The sequence below is a fragment of the Pleurodeles waltl genome, chromosome 12 (assembly GCF_031143425.1).
Source record: "Pleurodeles waltl isolate 20211129_DDA chromosome 12, aPleWal1.hap1.20221129, whole genome shotgun sequence".
Lineage (NCBI taxonomy): Eukaryota > Metazoa > Chordata > Amphibia > Caudata > Salamandridae > Pleurodeles > Pleurodeles waltl.
The window spans coordinates 522,989,977-523,010,022 of record NC_090451.1 but is presented as its reverse complement, the minus strand read 5'-3'; the positions used below and the strand labels follow the sequence as shown (position 1 = coordinate 523,010,022).

At 47.8% G+C, this 20,046-nt stretch overlaps 1 protein-coding gene across 3 annotated transcripts in view; it reads left to right on the top strand.

Moving 5' to 3' along the window:
- USB1 (U6 snRNA biogenesis phosphodiesterase 1) overlaps positions 1-20,046 on the top strand; it is a 222,805-nt gene that overhangs the window by 127,006 nt on the left and 75,753 nt on the right. For all 3 annotated transcript variants that reach the window (XM_069217438.1, XM_069217437.1, XM_069217439.1), the window contains exon 5: positions 15,233-15,338. In XM_069217438.1, the coding sequence (XP_069073539.1) occupies positions 15,233-15,338 (106 nt within the window). The remainder of the gene's footprint in view (positions 1-15,232; positions 15,339-20,046) is intronic.

Sequence of the window (20,046 nt, the reverse complement as noted above, 5' to 3'; positions counted from 1 at the left end):
TGAGGGTTAGCTCAGACTCCCCTCCAAGGGTCGAGTCCCCGTGAATTTGCTGGATCGCTTCAGCCTTGCAACTCTTCTGTTGTTTCTTTTTGCATTTGCCAAGGCTTGTTGGTGGTTCGCCTAAACCACTGACCATCTGCAATCTGACAAACTAGGTAGGACTCCATCTGCACTGCTTCAAGGACTGCTCTGTAGCTCCTGGACACCACAGCTGGTCGTCTTCTTCCCCCATCGACCTGGATCTTCATCCATAGAAAGATGGGTAGTGGTTCCTGCCCCAACTGGACACTCCATCGTGGATAGGACTCTGTCCCCTTCCTTTTCAGGTCCTCTTCTTCCAGAATCCACCTTTGGTTTCCTCTGGTCTGGTCCTTTTCTTGCACAATCCATTTTCCAAGTCCTTTTGTTAGTGCTTGGGAAGACCAGATATTTACCTCTGCTCTCCTGGGGGTCATTCAGGTACTCACCTCTTGGGGTCCCTAGTTCTTCCAGCTCCCCTCTAACTACTCCATATCATTGGGTGGGGGACTTCACTTTGCATTCCACTATTTTAGTGTATGGTTTGGTCCTCCCCTAGGGCCCTAACTATTTTTCACTAATTCTTGCCAGTGCTTGTTGTTTCTTCTGCCAGTTCGTAATTGTTACTGTGTGTATGTATGTATGTGTGTGTGTATATATATATATAAATATATGTTCGATGGCATGTGTAGCTTCAGATACATATGCTGTGCACATCCCGCCATCTAGTGTTGAGCTCGGAGTGTTACAAGTTGTTTTTCTTCGAAGAAGTCTTTTCGAGTCACTAGATCGAGGGACTCCTCCCCTTTCGGCTCCATTGCGCATGGGCGTCGACTCCATCTTAGATTGTTTTCTTTCCGCCATCGGGTTCGGACGTGTTCCTCTTCGCTCCGTGTTTCGGTTCGGAAAGTTAGTTAAATCTCGGAAAATTCGACTGTATTGTTTGCGTTCGGTATCGGGTTAGTTACAACAGATCGACACCGAATTTTGAACAGCTCCGGTGGCCCTTCGGGGTTTTCGATTCCCCGGTGGGGCATGGTCGGCCCGACCTTGTGCGTCTTCAAGGCTAATGGAACGGACCCCATTCCGCTTCTGCCCCGAATGTCACAACAAATATCCTTACACAGATTAGCATCTGGTCTGTAATTTGTGTTTGTCTCCCGAACACAAAGAGGATACCTGTGGGGCCTCTCCATCGTTTCAGTCGAGGAAAACGCTAAGAGACCGAAGAGCAAGAAGACTACAAATGGCGTCGGCAGGACAACAACACTTGGAAGAAGAAGAAACCTTCTCCATCGCGGATTCGGACTCGGACGAGGTCGATCCCGAACAGACGCTGAGAACCATGAGTAAGACGTCACTGCCCAAAACTCACGGGAAATTCACTAAAGCCCAGGGGACGCCACTGCCAACAGGCCATGGCTTAACCCGAAAATTAGGTGACCGACCATCGGCACCGAAAAAGGGCACACATGTGTCGAAGTCATCCGACTCCGGCCGAGATACCGGCACAGAACAGACTCGACTCGAAGACACCGGGTCAGAGCAATCTCGACACCGAGAGGGCGGCACCGAAATGAGTTGGCACCGAGAGATCGGTGCACTGAGAGATCGGTACACCGAAAGGCAAAAAAGTGTCTTCTGAGCCGAAAAAGACGGTCGAAAAGGTTTCCATACCGAAACATCCGGCCTTGGAACCAAAACCAAGTTCCTACACCGAGGAACAGGGCCTGTCCTCACAGATGCAAGGACACAGATTCGGACAGGAGCTAGAGGCAGGGGGGCCAGATTACACTCAAAGGAGGCTCCACATTCAGAAGGACACAGGAAAAATCAGTACTCTCCCTCCAATCCGATTTAAAAGGAAACTTGCCTTCCAAGAGAAAGACAAGCAACCACAAGCAAAGGTGGCAAAAGAAATAACTCCGCCACCATCCCCACAACGCTCACCACAACCATCACTGGTAGCCACTCCACCAATGATGCAGTCTCCAACTCATACAGGAATGAGTCAGGATGATCCTGACGCATGGGATCTTTATGATGCGCCTGTGTCAGATAACAGTCCCGACTGTTATCCAGCGAGACCGTTACCAACTGAGGACAGTACTGCCTACACACAGGTGGTGTCAAGAGCAGCTGCGTTTCACAATGTCACCCTGCACGCAGAACCAGTAGAAGATGACTTTCTGTTTAATACACTGTCGTCCGCACATAGCCAGTACCAGAGTCTCCCTATGTTACCGGGAATGCTGAAACACTCAAAACAAGTGTTTCAGGAGCCTGTGAAAGGCAGGGCCATTACTCCAAGGGTGGAGAAAAAGTGCAAACCGCCACCAACAGACCCTGTGTACATAACGCAGCAATTAACACCAGACTCAGTGGTAGTAGGGGCAGCTCGCAAAAGAGCGAACTCACACACCTCAGGAGATGCACCACTACCAGACAAGGAAAGTCGCAAGTTCGACGCAGCTGGGTAAAGGGTCGCGGCACAGGCAGCCAACCAATGGCGCATTGCCAACTCACAGGCCTTGCTGGCTAGATATGATAGGGCTCATTGGGACGAAATGCAACATTTCATAGAACACCTACCCAAAGAGTTCCAAAAGAGGGCACAACAAGTGGTGGAAGAAGGCCAGAGTATCTCTAACAATCAGATACGGTCAGCAATGGATGCAGCTGACACAACTGCTAGGACTGTTAATACAGCAGTCACCATACGGAGACATGCATGGCTACGCACCTCAGGATTCAAGCCGGAAATTCAACAAGTGGTGCTGAGTATGCCTTTTAACGGACAACAGTTGTTTGGGCCGGAGGTGGACACTGCTGTCGAAAAACTTAAAAAGGACACAGATACGGCCATAGCCATGTGCGCACTCTACTCCCCACAGAGCAGAGGCACATTTCGTAAATCACAGTTTAGAGGGGGGTTTCGGGGACAGAGAACAGAACCCTCAACCTCACAAACAAGACCCACTTACCAGAGTCAATATCAGAGGGGAATTTTTCGGGGACAATACAGAGGGGGACAATTCCCAAAAAATAGAGGGAAGTTCCAGAGTCCCAAAACACAGCAAAATAAACAGTGACTTCAGCGTCACAAATCCCCAACACATAACACCAGTGGGGGGGAGACTAACCAATTTTTACAAAAACTGGCAAGAAATAACAACAGACATGTGGGTCCTAGCCATTATCCAACATGGTTATTGCATAGAATTTCTACAATTCCCTCCAAATGTCCCACCGAAAACGCACAACATGTCCAAACAACACATGGATCTATTACAACTGGAGGTCCAAGCGTTGTTGCAAAAAGATCCAATAGAGCTAGTACCAATTCCTCAGAAAGGAACAGGAGTTTACTCCCTGTACTTTCTCATACCCAAAAAAGACAAAACTCTAAGACCTATCCTAGATCTCAGAACATTAAACTTCTACATCAAATCAGATCACTTTCACATGGTGACACTGCAAGACGTGATCCCATTGCTCAAACAACAAGACTACATGACAACACTAGACCTCAAGGATGCGTATTTCCATATACCTATACATCCTTCCCACAGAAAGTACTTTTGTAATGGTGGTTTGTAATCCAAGGGGTACATTACCAGTTCAAAGTGTTGCCATTCGGAATAACAACAGCGCCAAGAGTTTTTACAAAATGCCCGGCCGTAGTGGCAGCCCATATCAGAAGGCAGCAAATGCATGTGTTCCCGTACCTAGACGATTGGTTAATCAAAACCAATACGCTAGAACGGTGTTCACAACACACAAAGTATGTCATAGAAACCCTTCACAGGCTAGGTTTCTCACTCAACTACAACAAATCACACCTACAGCCGTGTCAAATACAACAGTACTTAGGAGAAACAATCAACAAAACAAAAGGGATTGCCACTCCAAGTCCACAAAGGGTACAGGCATTCCAAAACGTAATACAAGCCATGCACCCAAAACAAAAGTTCCAGGTAAAATTAGTGATGAAGCTACTAGGCATGATGTCCTCATGCATAGCCATTGTCCGAAACGCAAGATTACACATGCGGCCCTTACAACAGTGCCTAGCATCACAATGGTCACAAGCACAGGGTCAACTTCAAGATCTAGTGTTGATAGACCGCCAAACATACACCTCGCTTCAATGGTGGAACACTATAAACTTAAACAGAGGGCGTCCTTTTCAAGACCCAGTGCCTCAATACGTAATCACAACGGGTGCTTCCTTGATAGGGTGGGGAGCACACCTCAACCAACACAGCATCCAAGGACAATGGGACACTCAGCAGAGACAGCATCATATAAATCACTTAGAACTACTAGCAGTATTTCTAGTGTTGAAAGCATTTCAACCTATAATAACCCACAAACACATTCTTGTCAGAACAGACAACATGACAACAATGTATTAGCTGAACAAACAAGGAGTGACACACTCGACACAGTTGTCTCTCTTAGCACAAAAAATATGGCATTGGGCGATTCACAACCACATTCGTCTAATAGCGCAGTTCATACCAGGAATTCAAAACCAGTTAGCCGACAATCTCTCTCGGGATCACCAACAGATCCACGAATGGGAAATTCATCCCCAAATACTAAAGACTTAATTCCAAAGATGGGGAACACCGCAAATAGATCTTTTTGCAACAAAAGAAAACGCAAAATGCCAAAACTTCGCATCCAGGTACCCACAGGCTCACTCTCAAGGCAATGTGTTATGGATGAGTTGGTCAGGGATATTTGCATACGCTTTTCCCCCTCTCCCACTCCTTCCATATCTAGTAAACAAATTGAGTCAAAACAAACTCATACTAATAGCACCAACTTGGGCACGACAACCTTGGTACACAACACTACTAGACCTCTCAGTAGTGCCTCCTATCAAACTGCCAAACAGACCAGATCCGTTAACTCAACACAAACAACAGATCAGACACCCGAATCCAGCATCGCTGAATCTAGCAATTTGGCTCCTGAAATCTTAGAATTCGGACACCTAGACCTTACACACAAATGTATGGAGGTCATAAAACAAGCTAGAAAACCAACCACAAGACATTTCTACGCAAATAAGTGGAAAAGATTTGTTTATTACTGCCATAATAATCAAATTCAACCATTACACGCATCTGCTAAAAACATCGTAAGCTACCTACTACACTTGCAAAAGTAAAAATTAGCTTTTTCATCCATTAAAATACATCTCACTGCAATTTCAGCTTATCTGCAAATTACGCACTCAACTTCATTATTCAGAATACCAGTCATAAAAGCTTTTATTGAGGGTCTGAAAAGAATTATCCCACCAAGAACACCACCAATTCCTTCGTGGAACCTCAACATTGTATTAACACGACTCATGGGTCCACCTTTTGAACCCATGCACTCATGTGAGATACAATACTTAACATGGAAAGTAGCATTTCTAATAGCTATCACATCTCTCAGAAGAGTAAGTGAAATACAAGCCTTTACCATACAAGAACCCTTTATTCAAATACACAAGCATAAAGTAGTTCTATGAACAAATCCTAAATTCTTACCTAAGGTCATATCACCGTTCCACTTAAATCAAACAGTGGAACTCCCAGTGTTCTTTCCAGAACCAGATTCTGTAGCTGAGAGAGCATTACATACATTAGACATCAAGAGGGCACTAATGTACTACATTGATAGAACAAAACAAATTCTCAAAACAAAACAATTGTTTGTTGCTTTCCAAAAACCTCATACAGGGAATCCAATATCCAAACAAGGCATTGCCAGATGGATAGTTAAATGTATTCAAACCTGTTATATAAAAGCAAAAAGAGAACTGCCTATTACACCAAAGGCACACTCAACTAGAAAGAAAGGTGCTACCATGGCCTTTCTAGGAAACATACCAATGACTGAAATCTGTAAGGCAGCCACATGGTCTACACCTCATACATTTACCAAGCATTACTGCTTGGATGTGTTAACAACACAGCAAGCCACAGTAGGACAAGCAGTATTACGGACTTTATTTCAAACAACTTCAACTGCTACAGGCTGAACCACCGCTTTTGGGGAGATAACTGCTTACTAGTCTATGCACAGCATGTGTATCTGCAGCTACACATGCCATCGAACGAAAAATGTCACTTACCCAGTGTACATCTGTTTGTGGCATGAGACGCTGCAGATTCACATGTGCCCTCCCACCTCCCCGGGACCCTGTAGCCGTTTTAAGTTGAGAAAAATTGGTCTTGAACATTTGAAAATTTGTAAATATATCACTTTTAACCACATTATGTACATACATATTTACTCCATTGCATGGGCACTATTACTATATACACAACTCCTACCTCACCCTCTGTGGGGACAACAATCTAAGATGGAGTAGACGCCCATGCGCAATGGAGCCAAAAAGGGGGGAGTCCCTCGATCTCGTGACTCGAAAAGACTTTGTTGAAGAAAAACTTGTAACACTCCGAGCCCAACACTAGATGGCGGGATGTGCACAGCATGTGAATCTGCAGCGTCTCATGCCACGAACAGATGTACACTGGGTAAGTGACATTTTCCATATATATATATATATATATATATATATATATATAGTGTACTTACCTCCATTTGGGGGACTGCGTATAAGTAATCTAAAGTACGTTTATTTTTGTTACACTGTGTGGAACCCTTCATGTGTGATAAGTTGCTGTGTGACTATTGTGGTATTGCATAAGCTTTGTGTGTCTCCTCTATAAGTCTTGGCTGCTCGTCCACAGCTACCTCTAGTGAGCCGTGGCTTCTTAGACACTGCCTACATTCACTAATAGGGTTTGCCTAGACCTGGCATAAGTTGCCAACACTATAGGTGTCCACAACACACCAGGCCAGCTTCCTACATCTTTGGTTATATCTTTGATTATATCTTTGGTTATACACAAGGCAGTTCGTTGGGGATGCATGGTTGGATTATGATAAAGGTTTCAGGCTAAAGATGCAAGCTCACCCAGAAATGGAGTGGGACGAGGAAGACGTGGCAGGGTATGTGCACAAGATGATGATGGCGAGGAAGGCCAGGAACGGGGCGGGGAAGATTGAACAGCCCCTTCGTGGGAGCTATGAGAAGAGGAAACATGAGAAGCATAAGCCCTATTACAAGCAGCCACACTACACAAGCTGGAAGGGAACACAGTCAGGAAAAGGCGCATTGTCGATTTGTTATAAGTAGAACAAGGACAAATGTACCTGGGGAGCAGCGTACAAATTCAGGCACATATGCTCAATATGCTGGGGCGGAAGCCCAGCAGCGGAATACAAGAAAGGCAAGGTAGCAAGCCACAAGAGGGACAAAGAGAAAAAGAGGTAGCCCTAGTGAATGCAAAGCTTTGCTAGGGGAAGAAGTGGAGTTGGCTAGGTCCAGTACAACTACATACAGGCTGAGGCAAGTAGCCAACGAATACGAGAACCAAGTAGATGCCAAATTACTGTGTGAAGGCTTTGAACAAGGATTTAGAATCCCATCCAAAGGAAGGGACCCCAGAACGGCTCCAAGAAACCTCCTATCTGCATCTTGTACCCAGAGGTAGTCAGGAAGAAAATCAACAAGGAAAAGGATATGGGGAGGGTGGAAGGACCGTTAAAAGGCGGCGGTTCTTCGGGCCTGATCATATCATCCCTAGGCGTAGTACCAAGAAAGAACAGGGCCGGTTCAAATTAATCAACCACCTTTCATATCCAGAAGGCAGATCAGTGAACGACAGAATAGCCCCGTAGGATTTCACGGTGGGGTATGCATCAGTTGACGACGGATTTAACATGGTGCCCTAAATAGGGCGACAGGCCTTGATGGTGAAAACAGACATTGAATCTGCTTTAAGACTACTCGGGTCCATCAAGAGAGCTATCACCTACTGGGTTTTAAGTTTTAAGGGACACTTATTGACAAGGCACTGCCCATGGGTTGCTCTACTTCATGTGCCTATTTTGAACGTTTTAGCACCTTCCTAGAGTGGACACTGCATAAGTGACTACCAGGAGGCAGTAAGCTGCACTACTTAGATGATTTCCTGTTTGTAGACATGCCAGATAGGCTGGAATGTGGCGAACTGCTAAGGGCTTTCCAAACCCTAGCAGCAGAGCTAGGAGTGCCATTGGCGGATGACTGTCAATACTAAAGAACAGGTGGTGCGCCAAGGAATGGCCCCGAGAGTGGGCTAGGGCAGGCCTCACCAGAAACATCACACTACTGGAACTGTTCCCCCTAGGGATAGCCCTAACAATATGACCAGATCAGCTCATGAACTTGAAGATAACTCTCTGGTCAGATAATCAGGCGGTGGTGCAAGCTGTTAACAAAGGGGTAGCCCAGTGCCCACAAGTATTGAAACTGCTTAGACACTTGGTTAAGCTGCAGCTAGCAAACAACCTAGACATCAGGGCGATGCATGTCCCCAAAGTAAGTAATGCTAAAGCAGATGCACACTCTCGCTTCCAGATGGAGAAATTCAAGAGACTGGTAGCGGAAGCAGAGCAGGGGATGACACCAATCCCGAGTGACGTGTGAGGTTTGGTAGAAGCAATCTGTCCCACTTAATAGAGCACACTTTAGCCCCTAAGACAGCCAAACATATGCAACATACACACAGACATTCCAGAAGGTAACAGGGCTGAGATTGTTTGACAATCATGAGGCTACAAGCAGGGCATCAGAGGGTTTCATACAGTGGGTGTTCAACCAGAAGAAGTCAGTCATGGGCGCAAGCACATCGAACAGCGGTGGCGCATTTTAGCAGAATAGTAATGGGAAGGGACGCCACCAGCTCACACTATGTAACGGCAGCCATGAAAGGGTGGCGGTGGGGGAGGCTGGAGGGGCCTACCCAGGATGCAAGGTGCCATATCGAATTCCACACACTGAAGCTGCTGATGAGGGCACTGGATGCGTTGTGTGCAGATAGTTTTGAGAACACGCTGTTCAAAGGAGCTTTCATGCTGGCATTCTTTGGGGCATTTAGAATAAGCGAGCTGGTGGCTCCTTCGAAGATGGGGGGAATCCGAGGCATGCCTGCAAAGTTAGGATGTGCAGATATGCATGGGGTAGATGCAAATGCTGTTGAGGAGATCCAGAATGGACCAGCTGGGTAAGGGAGCCAAGGTGGAGCTGAGGTGCCTGGACAATCACAATTTATGCCCGGTATGCAATGTCAAGAGATGCTCACTGAAGAGACCAGTAGGAAACGTGTAGGAAAGTACCACCTTGCCTGGCATGTTACCCCCATATTTCACTGTATATATGTTGTTTTAGTGTATGTGTCACAGGGACCCTGCCAGCCAGGGCCCCAGTGCTCATAAGTGTGCCCTGTATGTGTTCCCTGTGTGATGACTAACTGTCTCACTGAGGCTCTGCTAATCAGAACCTCAGTGGTTATGCTCTCTCTGCTTTCTAAATTGTCACTAACAGGCTAGTGACCAATTTCACCAATTCACATTGGCATACTGGAACACCCTTATAAATCCCTAGTATATGGTACTGAGGTACCCAGGGTATTGGGGTTCCAGGAGATCCCTATGGGCTGCAGCATTTCCTTTGCCACCCATAGGGAGCTCTGACAATTCTTACACAGGCCTGCCACTGCAGCCTGAGTGAAATAACGTCCACGTTATCTCACCGCCATTTACCAGTGCACTTAAGTAACTTATAAGTTACCTATATGTCTAACCTTCACCTGGTGAAGGTTGGGTGCAAAGTTACTTAGTGTGTGGGCACCCTGGCACTAGCAAAGGTGCCCCCACATCGTTCAGGGCAAATTCCCCGGACTTTGTGAGTGCGGGGACACCATTTCACGCGTGCACTATACATAGGTCACTACCTATGTATAGCGTCACAGTGGTAACTCCGAACATGGCCATGTAACATGTCTAAGATCATGGAATTGTCACCCCAATGCCATTCTGGCATTGGGAAGACAATTCCATGATCCCCCGGGGTCTCTAGCACAGAACCCGGGTACTGCCAAACTGCCTTTCCGGGGTCTCCACTGCAGCTGCTGCCAACCCCTCAGACAGGTTTCTGACCTCCTGGTGTCCAGGCAGCCCTGGCCCAGGAAGGCAGAACAAAGGATTTCCTCTTAGAGAGGGTGTGACACCCTCTCCCTTTGGAAATAGATGTGAAGGCTGGGGAGGAGTAGCCTCCCCCAGCCTCTGGAAATGCTTTGATGAGCACAGATGGTGCCCATCTCTGCATAAGCCAGTCTACACCGGTTCAGGGATCCCCCAGCCCTGCTCTGGCGCGACACTGGACTAAGGAAAGGGGAGTGACCACTCCCCTGACCTGCACCTCCCAGGGGAGGTGCCCAGAGCTCCTCCAGCGTGCCCCAGACCTCTGTCATCTTGGATTCAGAGGTGTGCTGGCACACTGGACTGCTCTGAGTAGCCAGGGCCAGCAGGTGACGTCAGAGACTCCTTCTGATAGGCTCTTACCTTTCTTACTTGCCTATCCTCCTTCCTAGGTAGCCAAACCTCCTTTTCTGGCTATTTAGGGGAATTCTTTGGGGAATTCTTTGGGGAATTCTTCAGATACCGAATGCAAGAGCTCACCAGAATTCCTCTGCATCTCCCTCTTCACCTTCTGTCAAAGGATCGACCACTGACTGCTCAGGACGCCTGCAAAACCGCAGCAAAGTAGCAAAGACGACTACTTCAACCTTGTATCGCTTCATCCTGTCGGCTTTCTCGACTGTTTCCTGGTGGTGCATGCTCTGGGGGTAGCCTGCCTCCTTTCTGCACCAGGAGCTCTGAAGAAATCTCCCGTGGGTCGACGGAATCTTCCCCCTGCAACCGCAGGCAAGAAAAGACTGCATCACCGGTCCTCTGGGTCCCCTCTCAGCACGACGAGCGTGGTCCCTGGAACTCAGCAACTCTGTCCAAGTGACTCCCACAGTCCAGTGACTCTTCAGTCCAAGTTTGGTGGAGGTAAGTCCTTGCCTCCCCACGCTAGACTGCATTGCTGGGTACCGTGTGATTTGCAGCTGCTCCGGCTCCTGTGCACTCTTCCAGGATTTCCTTTGTGCACAGCCAAGCCTGGGTCCCTGACACTCTAACCTGCAGTGCACAACCTTCCGAGTTGTCCTCCGGCGTCGTGGGACTCCCTTTTCTGACTTCGGGTGGACTCCAGTTCACTCCTCTTCTAAGTGCCTGATGCGGTGCTTCTGTGAGGGCTCCCTGACTTGCTGGGCGCCCCCTTTGTCTCCTCACCCAAGTGGCGACATGCTGGTCCCTCCTGGGCCACAGCAGCATCCAAAAACCCTAACCGCGACCCTTGCATCCAGCAAGGCTTGTTTGCGGTCTTTCTGCATGAGAATACCTCTGCAAGCTTCTTCACGACGTGGGACATCCATCCTCCAAAGGGGAAGTTCCTAGTCCTCTTCGTTCTTGCAGAACACAAAGCTTCTTCCATCCGGTGGCAGCTTCCTTGCACCCTCAGCTGGCATTTCCTGGGCATCTGCCCACTCTCGACACTGTCGTGACTCTTGGACTTGGTCCCCTTGTCTTACAGGTACTCAGGTCCGGAAATCCACTGTTGTTGCATTGCTGGTGTTGGTCTTCCTTGCAGAATCCCCCTATCACGACTTCTGTGCTCTCTGGGGGTTGTAGGTGCACGTTACACCTACCTTTCAGGGTCTTGGGGTGGGCTATTTTTCTAACCCTCACTGTTTTCTTACAGTCCCAGCGACCCTCTACAAGCTCACATAGGTTTGGGGTCCGTTCATGGTTCGCATTCCACTTTTGGAGTATATGGTTTGTGGTGCCCCTATACCTATGTGCTCCTATTGCAACCTATTGTAACTTAACACTGCTTGCATTACTTCCTTTTGCCATTACTGCATATTTTTGGTATTGTGTACATATATCTTGTGTATATTTGGCATCCTCATACTGAGGGTACTCACTGAGATACTTTTGGCATATTGTCATAAAAATAAAGTCCCTTTATTTTTAGTATATCTCTGTATTGTGTTTTCTTATGATATTGTGCATATGACACCAGTGGTATAGTAGGAGCTTTGCATGTCTCCTAGTTCAGCCTAAGCTGCTCTGCTATAGCTACTTTCTATCAGCCTAAGGTGCTAGAAACACCTTTTCTACACTAATAAGGGATAACTGGACCTGGTACAGAGTATAAGTACCCTTTGGTACCCACTACAAGCCAGGCCAGCCTCCTACAAAACGGCATACTGCTTCTGCACAAAAACGGAGACAGCTTGGGCATCTTCCAGTTTAAGGCATTGCTGAAGAAGGCACTGTCTAAAGCAGGGTTGTCAGCTGACAGCTTTGGCACACACTCATTCCACATAGGGGCGGCAAATTCTGCAGCCCACTATGGAGTGTCGGTCGCAGGCATTAACGCGGTGGGTAGGTGGTACTCCAATACATTTAGGAGCTACATCAGGTGTCAACACCCACCACACCTCCCCCTCCTCCCACATGCACACACACGCCCAAGAAACCAATAAGAACCCGGGCTCTGCAAAAGGGGTATGGGGAAACAACTGGGGGGCAAGTGGCTGACATTACTGCGCTTGCATCACCAACAGGTATGAAGCGCAGGACAGCATGGGTGGTTGGCCACTCATTTGTGAAAAGAACCCAGACGTGGTGGAACTGTAAGGGACCCAGGAAGGACCTATGCCCACAGCAGACAGACAGATATCGAGTGGTTTAGGCAGCCAGGGATAACGTGGGAGCAACTATGTTCTACACTGGAGAAGCTTCAAGCAAACCAGCCCCATAAGCCAGACATTTTATTCATACACCTGGGGGCAACGATCTGGGGCAAATGGGCAGGAGGGAGATCCTGGTGTGCATTAGGGGGGATCTGATGCAAGCAGCCAGACTCTTTGGTAGCACAATGTTAATTTGATCAGAGATCATTCCCAGGCAGTAGTGGAGGGGAGCTGAGTCAGCGAATGCACTGGATTAATCAAGAAAGAAGCTGGACATGGCAGTGGAAAGGTTTTGCATGGCTAATGTCTGGGAAAGCATCAAGCATGGCCTCATAAACCTGCAGAGGCCGGAGTACTTCAAAGAGGACAAGGTGCACTTGTCCGCAGAAGGGACAGAGGTATTCTTGTCCAACCTCTGGGCAGACTGAAACTAGCAGGCTGCGAATAGGGGATCAAAGTTTTTAGGGGGAGCCGCCAAAGGCGGCGTGGGAGTGAAAGTGTAAGGAGTAGGAGGAGCCCACACATGACATGGTAGGTGCAGGTTAAGACAGTTGGTGATACACGAAACATGGCACCTACAGCCTAGGTCCACCAGAGGCCAGGACACAACGAATCACTAAGACGGTGAGTAAAGCCTAAAAAGGTTTAAAGGAGTACCCCCAACAAGAAAGGTCAAACGCCTGTGCCACGACTAATGTACTCAAAACTAAACCGTTTGATTTATGGCTAAGTGATTTATGGTCTTGCTACATATATAATTGTCTGAGTGATTTATGTTGGGCCTACCAACAGCAATGATTTATAGCCCTGTGTCATGGCTCATAAATGTCAGAGTGATTTATGACAGGAGAAAATATGTCAAAGTGATTTATGACCGGCCCAAATGATTTATGGCCCCTCCCAATAAAGAATGGCAGGGGGGGGGGGCTTTGTACTATAAATTAATGCTTAATAAACTGCGGCCCAAGTTTTTTCAACACCCATGTGTGTATCATTGCGTGTGTTTCAGGAGTAGGCCCCATGCCGGGTTTAGGGTGAGGGCCCGCACCCAAAGGGGGCTAGAGGGCCCCATTGGAAACCCTGCTAAGGCTCGGGAGAAGGCACCCCAGACAAGAAAGGTGGGCAAAAAAACAAAACAAAATGTGCCAGCAGGAAGTGGCACTCCCACCCCCTTTGCGGCTGCTGGACAGAAAAGAGAAGTGGGGGACGACAAAAGTGCCAAACGGACAGCAAAGGGCGTGAAGCAGAGGGCCAATGTTAGGCCTTGTTTGGTTTCAAAGGTTGCCTCTTCACACTTAAAAGGTAGTGAGGGATCTATTAAGGGGGCTGCCCCAGATGGGACCCTTCTTTCAGCAGGGCGGCCTGGCAGCAATTCAAAGAGAAAACCCACCCACCTACACCAAAAAAATAAATAAAAAAAAGGTGGGGAGGGGTAAAAGGAGGACAAAAATGGTCACAACAAATCCAGGTTGTCGCAGGATGGGGAGTTGCAAGGAGAAAGGCGGTGTATGCGTAAGGAGGAGGCCACACCCAACGCGGCAGGGTGGCAGAACTACTTACCTTGGGATGCCTTGGCAGGGTAAGACAGTTGGTGGAGGGGGTACACGAAATATGACGCTCGCAGCCCAGGTCCACCGGAGGCTAGGACACAACGAATCACCAAGGTTTTAATTTAATCCTAAAAAGGTGAAAAGGACTAGGGGAGGCCTATGTGCTAATAATCAATGTTTAATAAACTACAGCCAAAATGTTTCCAACATCATGTTGCCTATGTGTGTATCATTGCATGTGTTTCAGGAGAAGGCCTCATGTCTGGGTTTATGCATTCGCCATCTTGGCTGTCAAGCCATGCCCTCCTCAAAAAAAAAAAAATATATCTCTTTTGTTCCCTGTCGTACTCGGTTCTCATTATATCAGCCGCCACAGGAGATATTGTCTGTGGTTGAGGCTCACACTATTATCAGTGGACTGATGGTTCTGAAAACTAGGTTTATTTTCCAGTGCATGTGATACATTACTTGTCTTAGCTGCTTCTAAGATCTTTCAAAATCAACAGTAATGGATGGAAGGTGAAAACCTACCTGATAACCCCTTGGAAATTTTTCCGGGCTGAGACTATCTTATTTAGAGTGATAAAATTTCCTGCGTTTATCAGTAGAAACTTGAATTTTCTTACTGATTTCTAATATTCTCATCTATTTGTCTTGCTGTCCTACGCCTCTTCTTCTTGGTTTCTGCTTTGTGTCCTTTTCTTTGACATGCATATCACCCTTCTGCTTCTCTCGTTATCTCTTGATGTCTTTTTGCCCCGCTGCTTCCTTCCAGCAATTGTCTTCCTCTGTTTTTCTGCGACCATTACTCTCATCTTCTGTGATTGTTTTTTTTTTTTTTTTTTTTTTTTTTTTTTTGCTTTACCTCATATCATCTGTTTTCTTCCTCTATTCTAAAGCTTTATTACCCTGTCTGCACTGACCTGCTTGAAACTTAGTTGTTCTTTTATCCTTGTTCAGGACCTTTCTTGGGTTAGAAGTCTCATCAGGCTATGCCGAGCTACAGGACCTCGTCTGGGAGGTCGACAGAGTCCTGCAAGAGTTTGATCTGGAAACCTTTTATGAGGTAATCTGGTTTGTGCTTTAGTCCAGGTTTATACTTTATTTCTTGGCGTGAAATGGCCATGAATCGGGTTTTTTTTGGGGGGGGGTCACATTTATTATTTTCCCCACAAGATTCTGTACACTTCACCAACAACCCATCAGTATCACTAAAAAAAAAAAGACTACGCTGTGCACAAAATGTACATCTCCCCTCACCCCAGAGAAAGTCGTGTCTTAGTTCCAAGAGGGATATGAGGGAAATCGTACTAGTACCAGTGTTTACGTGCAGCACAGAGGGATGCTTGATTATACCATTGAGTGTGTGCAGTGTGCCGTTGAGAGAAAGTACCTTGATAGGAGTGAGTATGTAATGTTGAGAACACTGGGGGAGGCCATGATCTGACAACAATCAGTGTATATTCTGTATTGCAGTGGGCTGTTAGGTTGTACTTGTACCAGAGTGTGTTCTGTACTCCATTAAGCTGTGATCTGATAGCAGTGAATGTGTGTGATGTTTTGATGAAGGCTTTTAATGCACTCTGCTGAATGAGGCTGTGATCTGGCACCAATGAGTGCATGTTTGCTATGTGGTGGAGGCTGTGTTATGGTGCTTGTAGGAAGCTGGCCTGATATCTGTTGAGCACCTATGGTGTTATCACCTTATACCATGTTCAGGTATCCCCAATTAATGAGGTGTAGTCAGTGTCTAGGAAGTCAGGGCTCTCTAGAGGTAGTTGTGAATGAGCAGCCAAGGCTTATCTAGGAGACATGCAAAGCTTATGCAATGCCACTGTAGTCACACATCACTTACACACATGAGGGAACCACACAGTATTACACAAATAAAGGTACTTTATTATTGTAACACAAACCAAAAATACTGTATAGGCAATACCCCAACTGGAGGTAACTAAACACACTATTAGGAGTCAGTGATTAGCATAAAAGGCAATAGAAAAAAGTGAAAACAATAGTAAGTACTGCAGACCTTTGGGGGAGGGGGGCAAATGTAGGAGGCTGGCCTGGCTTGTAGTGGGTACCAAGGGGTACTTACACTCTGTACCAGGTCCAGTTATCCCTTATTAGTTTAGAAGAGGTGTTTCTAGCAGCTTAGGCTGATAGAAGGTAGCTATAGCAGAGCAGCTTAGGCTGAATTAGGAGACATGCAAAGCTCCTACTATACCACTGGTGTCATATGCACAATATCATAAGAAAACACAATACACAGATATACTAAAAATAAAGGGACTTTATTTTTATGACAATATGCCAAAAGTATCTCAGTGAGTACCCTCAGTATGAGGATGCCAAATATACACAAGATATATGTACACAATACCAAAAATATGCAGTAATAGCAAAAGGAAGTAATGCAAGCAGTGTAAAGTTACAAAAGATTGCAATAGGAGCACATAGGTATAGGGGCAACACAAACCATACACTCCAAAAGTGGAATGCGAACCACGAATGGACCCCAAACCTATGTGAGCTTGTAGAGGGTCGCTGGGGCTGTAAGAAACAGTGAGGGTTAGAAAAATAGCCCACCCCAAGACCCTGTAAGGTAGGTGTGAAGTGCACCTACAACCCCCAGAGAGCACAGAAGTCATGATAGGGGGATTCTGCAAGGAAAACCAACACCAGCAAAGCAACAACAGTGGATTTCCGGACCTGAGTACCTGTAAGAGAAGGGGACCAAGTCCAAGAGTCGCGACAGTGTCGAGAGTGGGCAGATGCCCAGGAAATGCCAGCTGAGGGTGCAAAGGAGCTGCCACCGGATGGAAGAAGCTTGGTGTTTTGCAAGAACGAAGAGGACTAGGAACTTCCCCTTTGGAGGATGGATGTCCCACGTCGTGAAGAAGCTTGCAGAGGTGTTCCCACGCAGAAAGACCGCAAACAAGCCTTGCTAGCTGTAAGGGCCGCGGTTAGGGTTTTTGGATGCTGCTGTGGCCCAGGAGGGACCAGGATGTCGCCACTTGGATGAGGAGACAGAGGGGGCGCCCAGCAAGTCAGGGAGCCCTCACAGAAGCAGGCAGCACCCGCAGAAGTACCGGATCAGGCACTTAGGAGTGAACCGGAGTCCACCCGAAGTCAGAAAAGGGAGTGCCACGACGCCGGAGGACAACTCAGAAGGTTGTGCACTGCAGGTTAGAGTGTCGGGGACCCAGGTTTGGCTGTGCACGAAGGAAATCCTGGAAGAGTGCACAGGAGCCGGAGCAGCTGCAAATCACACGGTACCCAGCAATGCAGTCTAGCGTGGGGAGGCAAGGACTTACCTCCACCAAACTTGGACTGAAGAGTCACTGGACTGTGAGAGTCACTTGGACAGAGTTGCTGAGTTCCAGGGACCACGCTCGTCCTGCTGAGAGGGGACCCAGAGGACCGGTGATGCAGTCTTTTGTTGCCTGCGGTTGCAGGGGGAAGATTCCGTCGACCCACAGGAGATTTCTTCAGAGCTCCTGGTGCAAGAAGGAGGCAGGCTACCCCCAGAGCATGCACCACCAGGAAACAGTCGAGAAAGCCAGCAGGATGAAGCGATACAAGGTTGCAGTAGTCGTCTTTGCTACTTTGTTGCGGTTTTGCAGGCGTCCTGAGCAGTCAGCGGTCAATCCTTTGGCAGAAGGTGAAGGAAGAGGGAGATGCAGAGGAACTCTGGTGAGCTCTTGCATTCGGTATCTGAAGAATTCCCCAAAGCAGAGACCCTAAATAGCCAAAAAAGGAGGTTTGGCTACCTAGGAAGGAGGATAGGCTAGTAAGAAAAGTAAGAGCCTATCAGAAGGAGTCTCTGACGTCACCTGATGGCACTGGCCACTCAGAGCAGTCCAGTGTGCCAACAACACCTCTGTTTCCAAGATGGCAGAGGTCTGGGGCACACTGGAGGAGCTCTGGGCACCTCCCCTGGGAGGTGCAGGACAGGGGAGTGGTCACTCCCCTTCCCTTTGTCCAGTTTCACGCCAGAGCAGGGCTGGGGGATCCCTAAACCATTGTAGACTGGCTTATGCAGAGATGGGCAGCATCTGTGCCCATCAAAGCATTTCCAGAGGCTGGGGGAGGCTACTCCTCCCCAGCCTTCACATCTATTTCCAAAGGGAGAGGGTGTCACACCCTCTCTCAGAGGAAATCCTTTGTTCTGCCTTCCTGGGCCAGGTCTGCCTGGACACCAGGAGGGCAGAAACCTGTCTGAGGGGTTGGCAGCAGCAGCAGCTGCAGTGGAGACCCCGGAAAGGCAGTTTGGCAGTACCCGGGTTCTGTGCTAGAGACCCCGGGGGATCATGGAATTGTCTTCCCAATGCTAGAATGGCATTGGGGTGATAATTCCATGATCTTAGACATGTTACATGGCCATGTTCGGATTTACCATTGTGACGCTATACATAGGTAGTGACCTATGTATAGTGCACGCGTGAAATGGTGTCCCCGCTCTCACAAAGTCAGGGGAATTTGCCCTGAACAATGTGGGGGCACCTTGGCTAGTGCCAGGGTGCCCACACACTAAGTAACTTTGCACCCAACCTTCACCAGGTGAAGGTTAGACATATAGGTGGCTTATAAGTTACTTATGTGCAGTGTAAAATGGCTGTGAAATAATGTGGGCATTATTTCACTCAGGCTGCAGTGGCAGGCCTGTGTACGAATTGTCAGAGCTCCCTATGGGTGGCAAAAGAAATGCTGCAGCCCATAGGGATCTCCTGAAACCCCAATACCCTGGGTACCTCAGTACCATATACTAGGGAATTATAAGGGTGTTCCAGTATGCCAATGTGAATTGGTGAAATTGGTCACTAGCCTGTTAGTGACAATTTAGAAAGCAGAGAGAGCATAACCACTGAGGTTCTGGTTAGCAGAGCCTCAGTGAGCCAGTTAGGCATCACACAGGGAACACATACATATAGGCCACAAACTTATGAGCACTGGGGTCCTGGCTAACAGGGTCCCAGTGACACATAACAAACATACTGAAAACATAGGGTTTTCACTATGAGCACTGGGCCCTGGCTAGCAGGATCCCAGTGAGACAGCGAAAACACCCTGACATATACTCACAAACAGGCCAACAGTGGGGGTAACAAGGCTAGAAAGAGGCTACTTTCTCACAGCAAACCATATACTAAGTAGAATGCGAAAGTCAGACCCCCACCCAAGGAAGTAGAATCGGTAGAGGAGAGTTGGAGGAACTAGGAACCTCAAAATGTAAGTACCAGAGTGCCCCCCATCAACCAGGAGAAAAGAGGAAAGTTTCTGGTTCTCCCTAAAACCACCAAAAGGACTTCAGAAGAGGATTTTGCAAGACCCAGACAAGACTGCAAGAAACCAAAGGTGGATCCTGGTAGAGGAAGACCTGTAAAGGTAGCGAGCCAAGTCCAGTCCGCGTTGGAGTGTCCGGTTGTGGCAGGAGCCACTACTGTGGGTGCAGGACCAGGTCAACGGTGGATGAAGATGGTCATCAGTGCAGCACCGGAGCAGCAGAAGTGTTGCAGTCGATGCCCCACGTTGGAAGGAGAGTGGTGTGGAAAAAACACCTACAAGCCTTTGCAATGGCAGGAGTCGTGGATGAAGAAATTCAGGGCTGCCGGGGACCAGCAAGGTCCAAGGGGGCTCAACCCATGGAGAGGAGACCCAGGTGACCTTCAGCAGTGAGAAGAGTCTCAGGAAGAGGAGGAAGCCCCCACAGGCGACCCACAGGTAGCAAGCACAGGAGTTGCGGCGAGGCCCACACAGAGCACCTAGAAAGG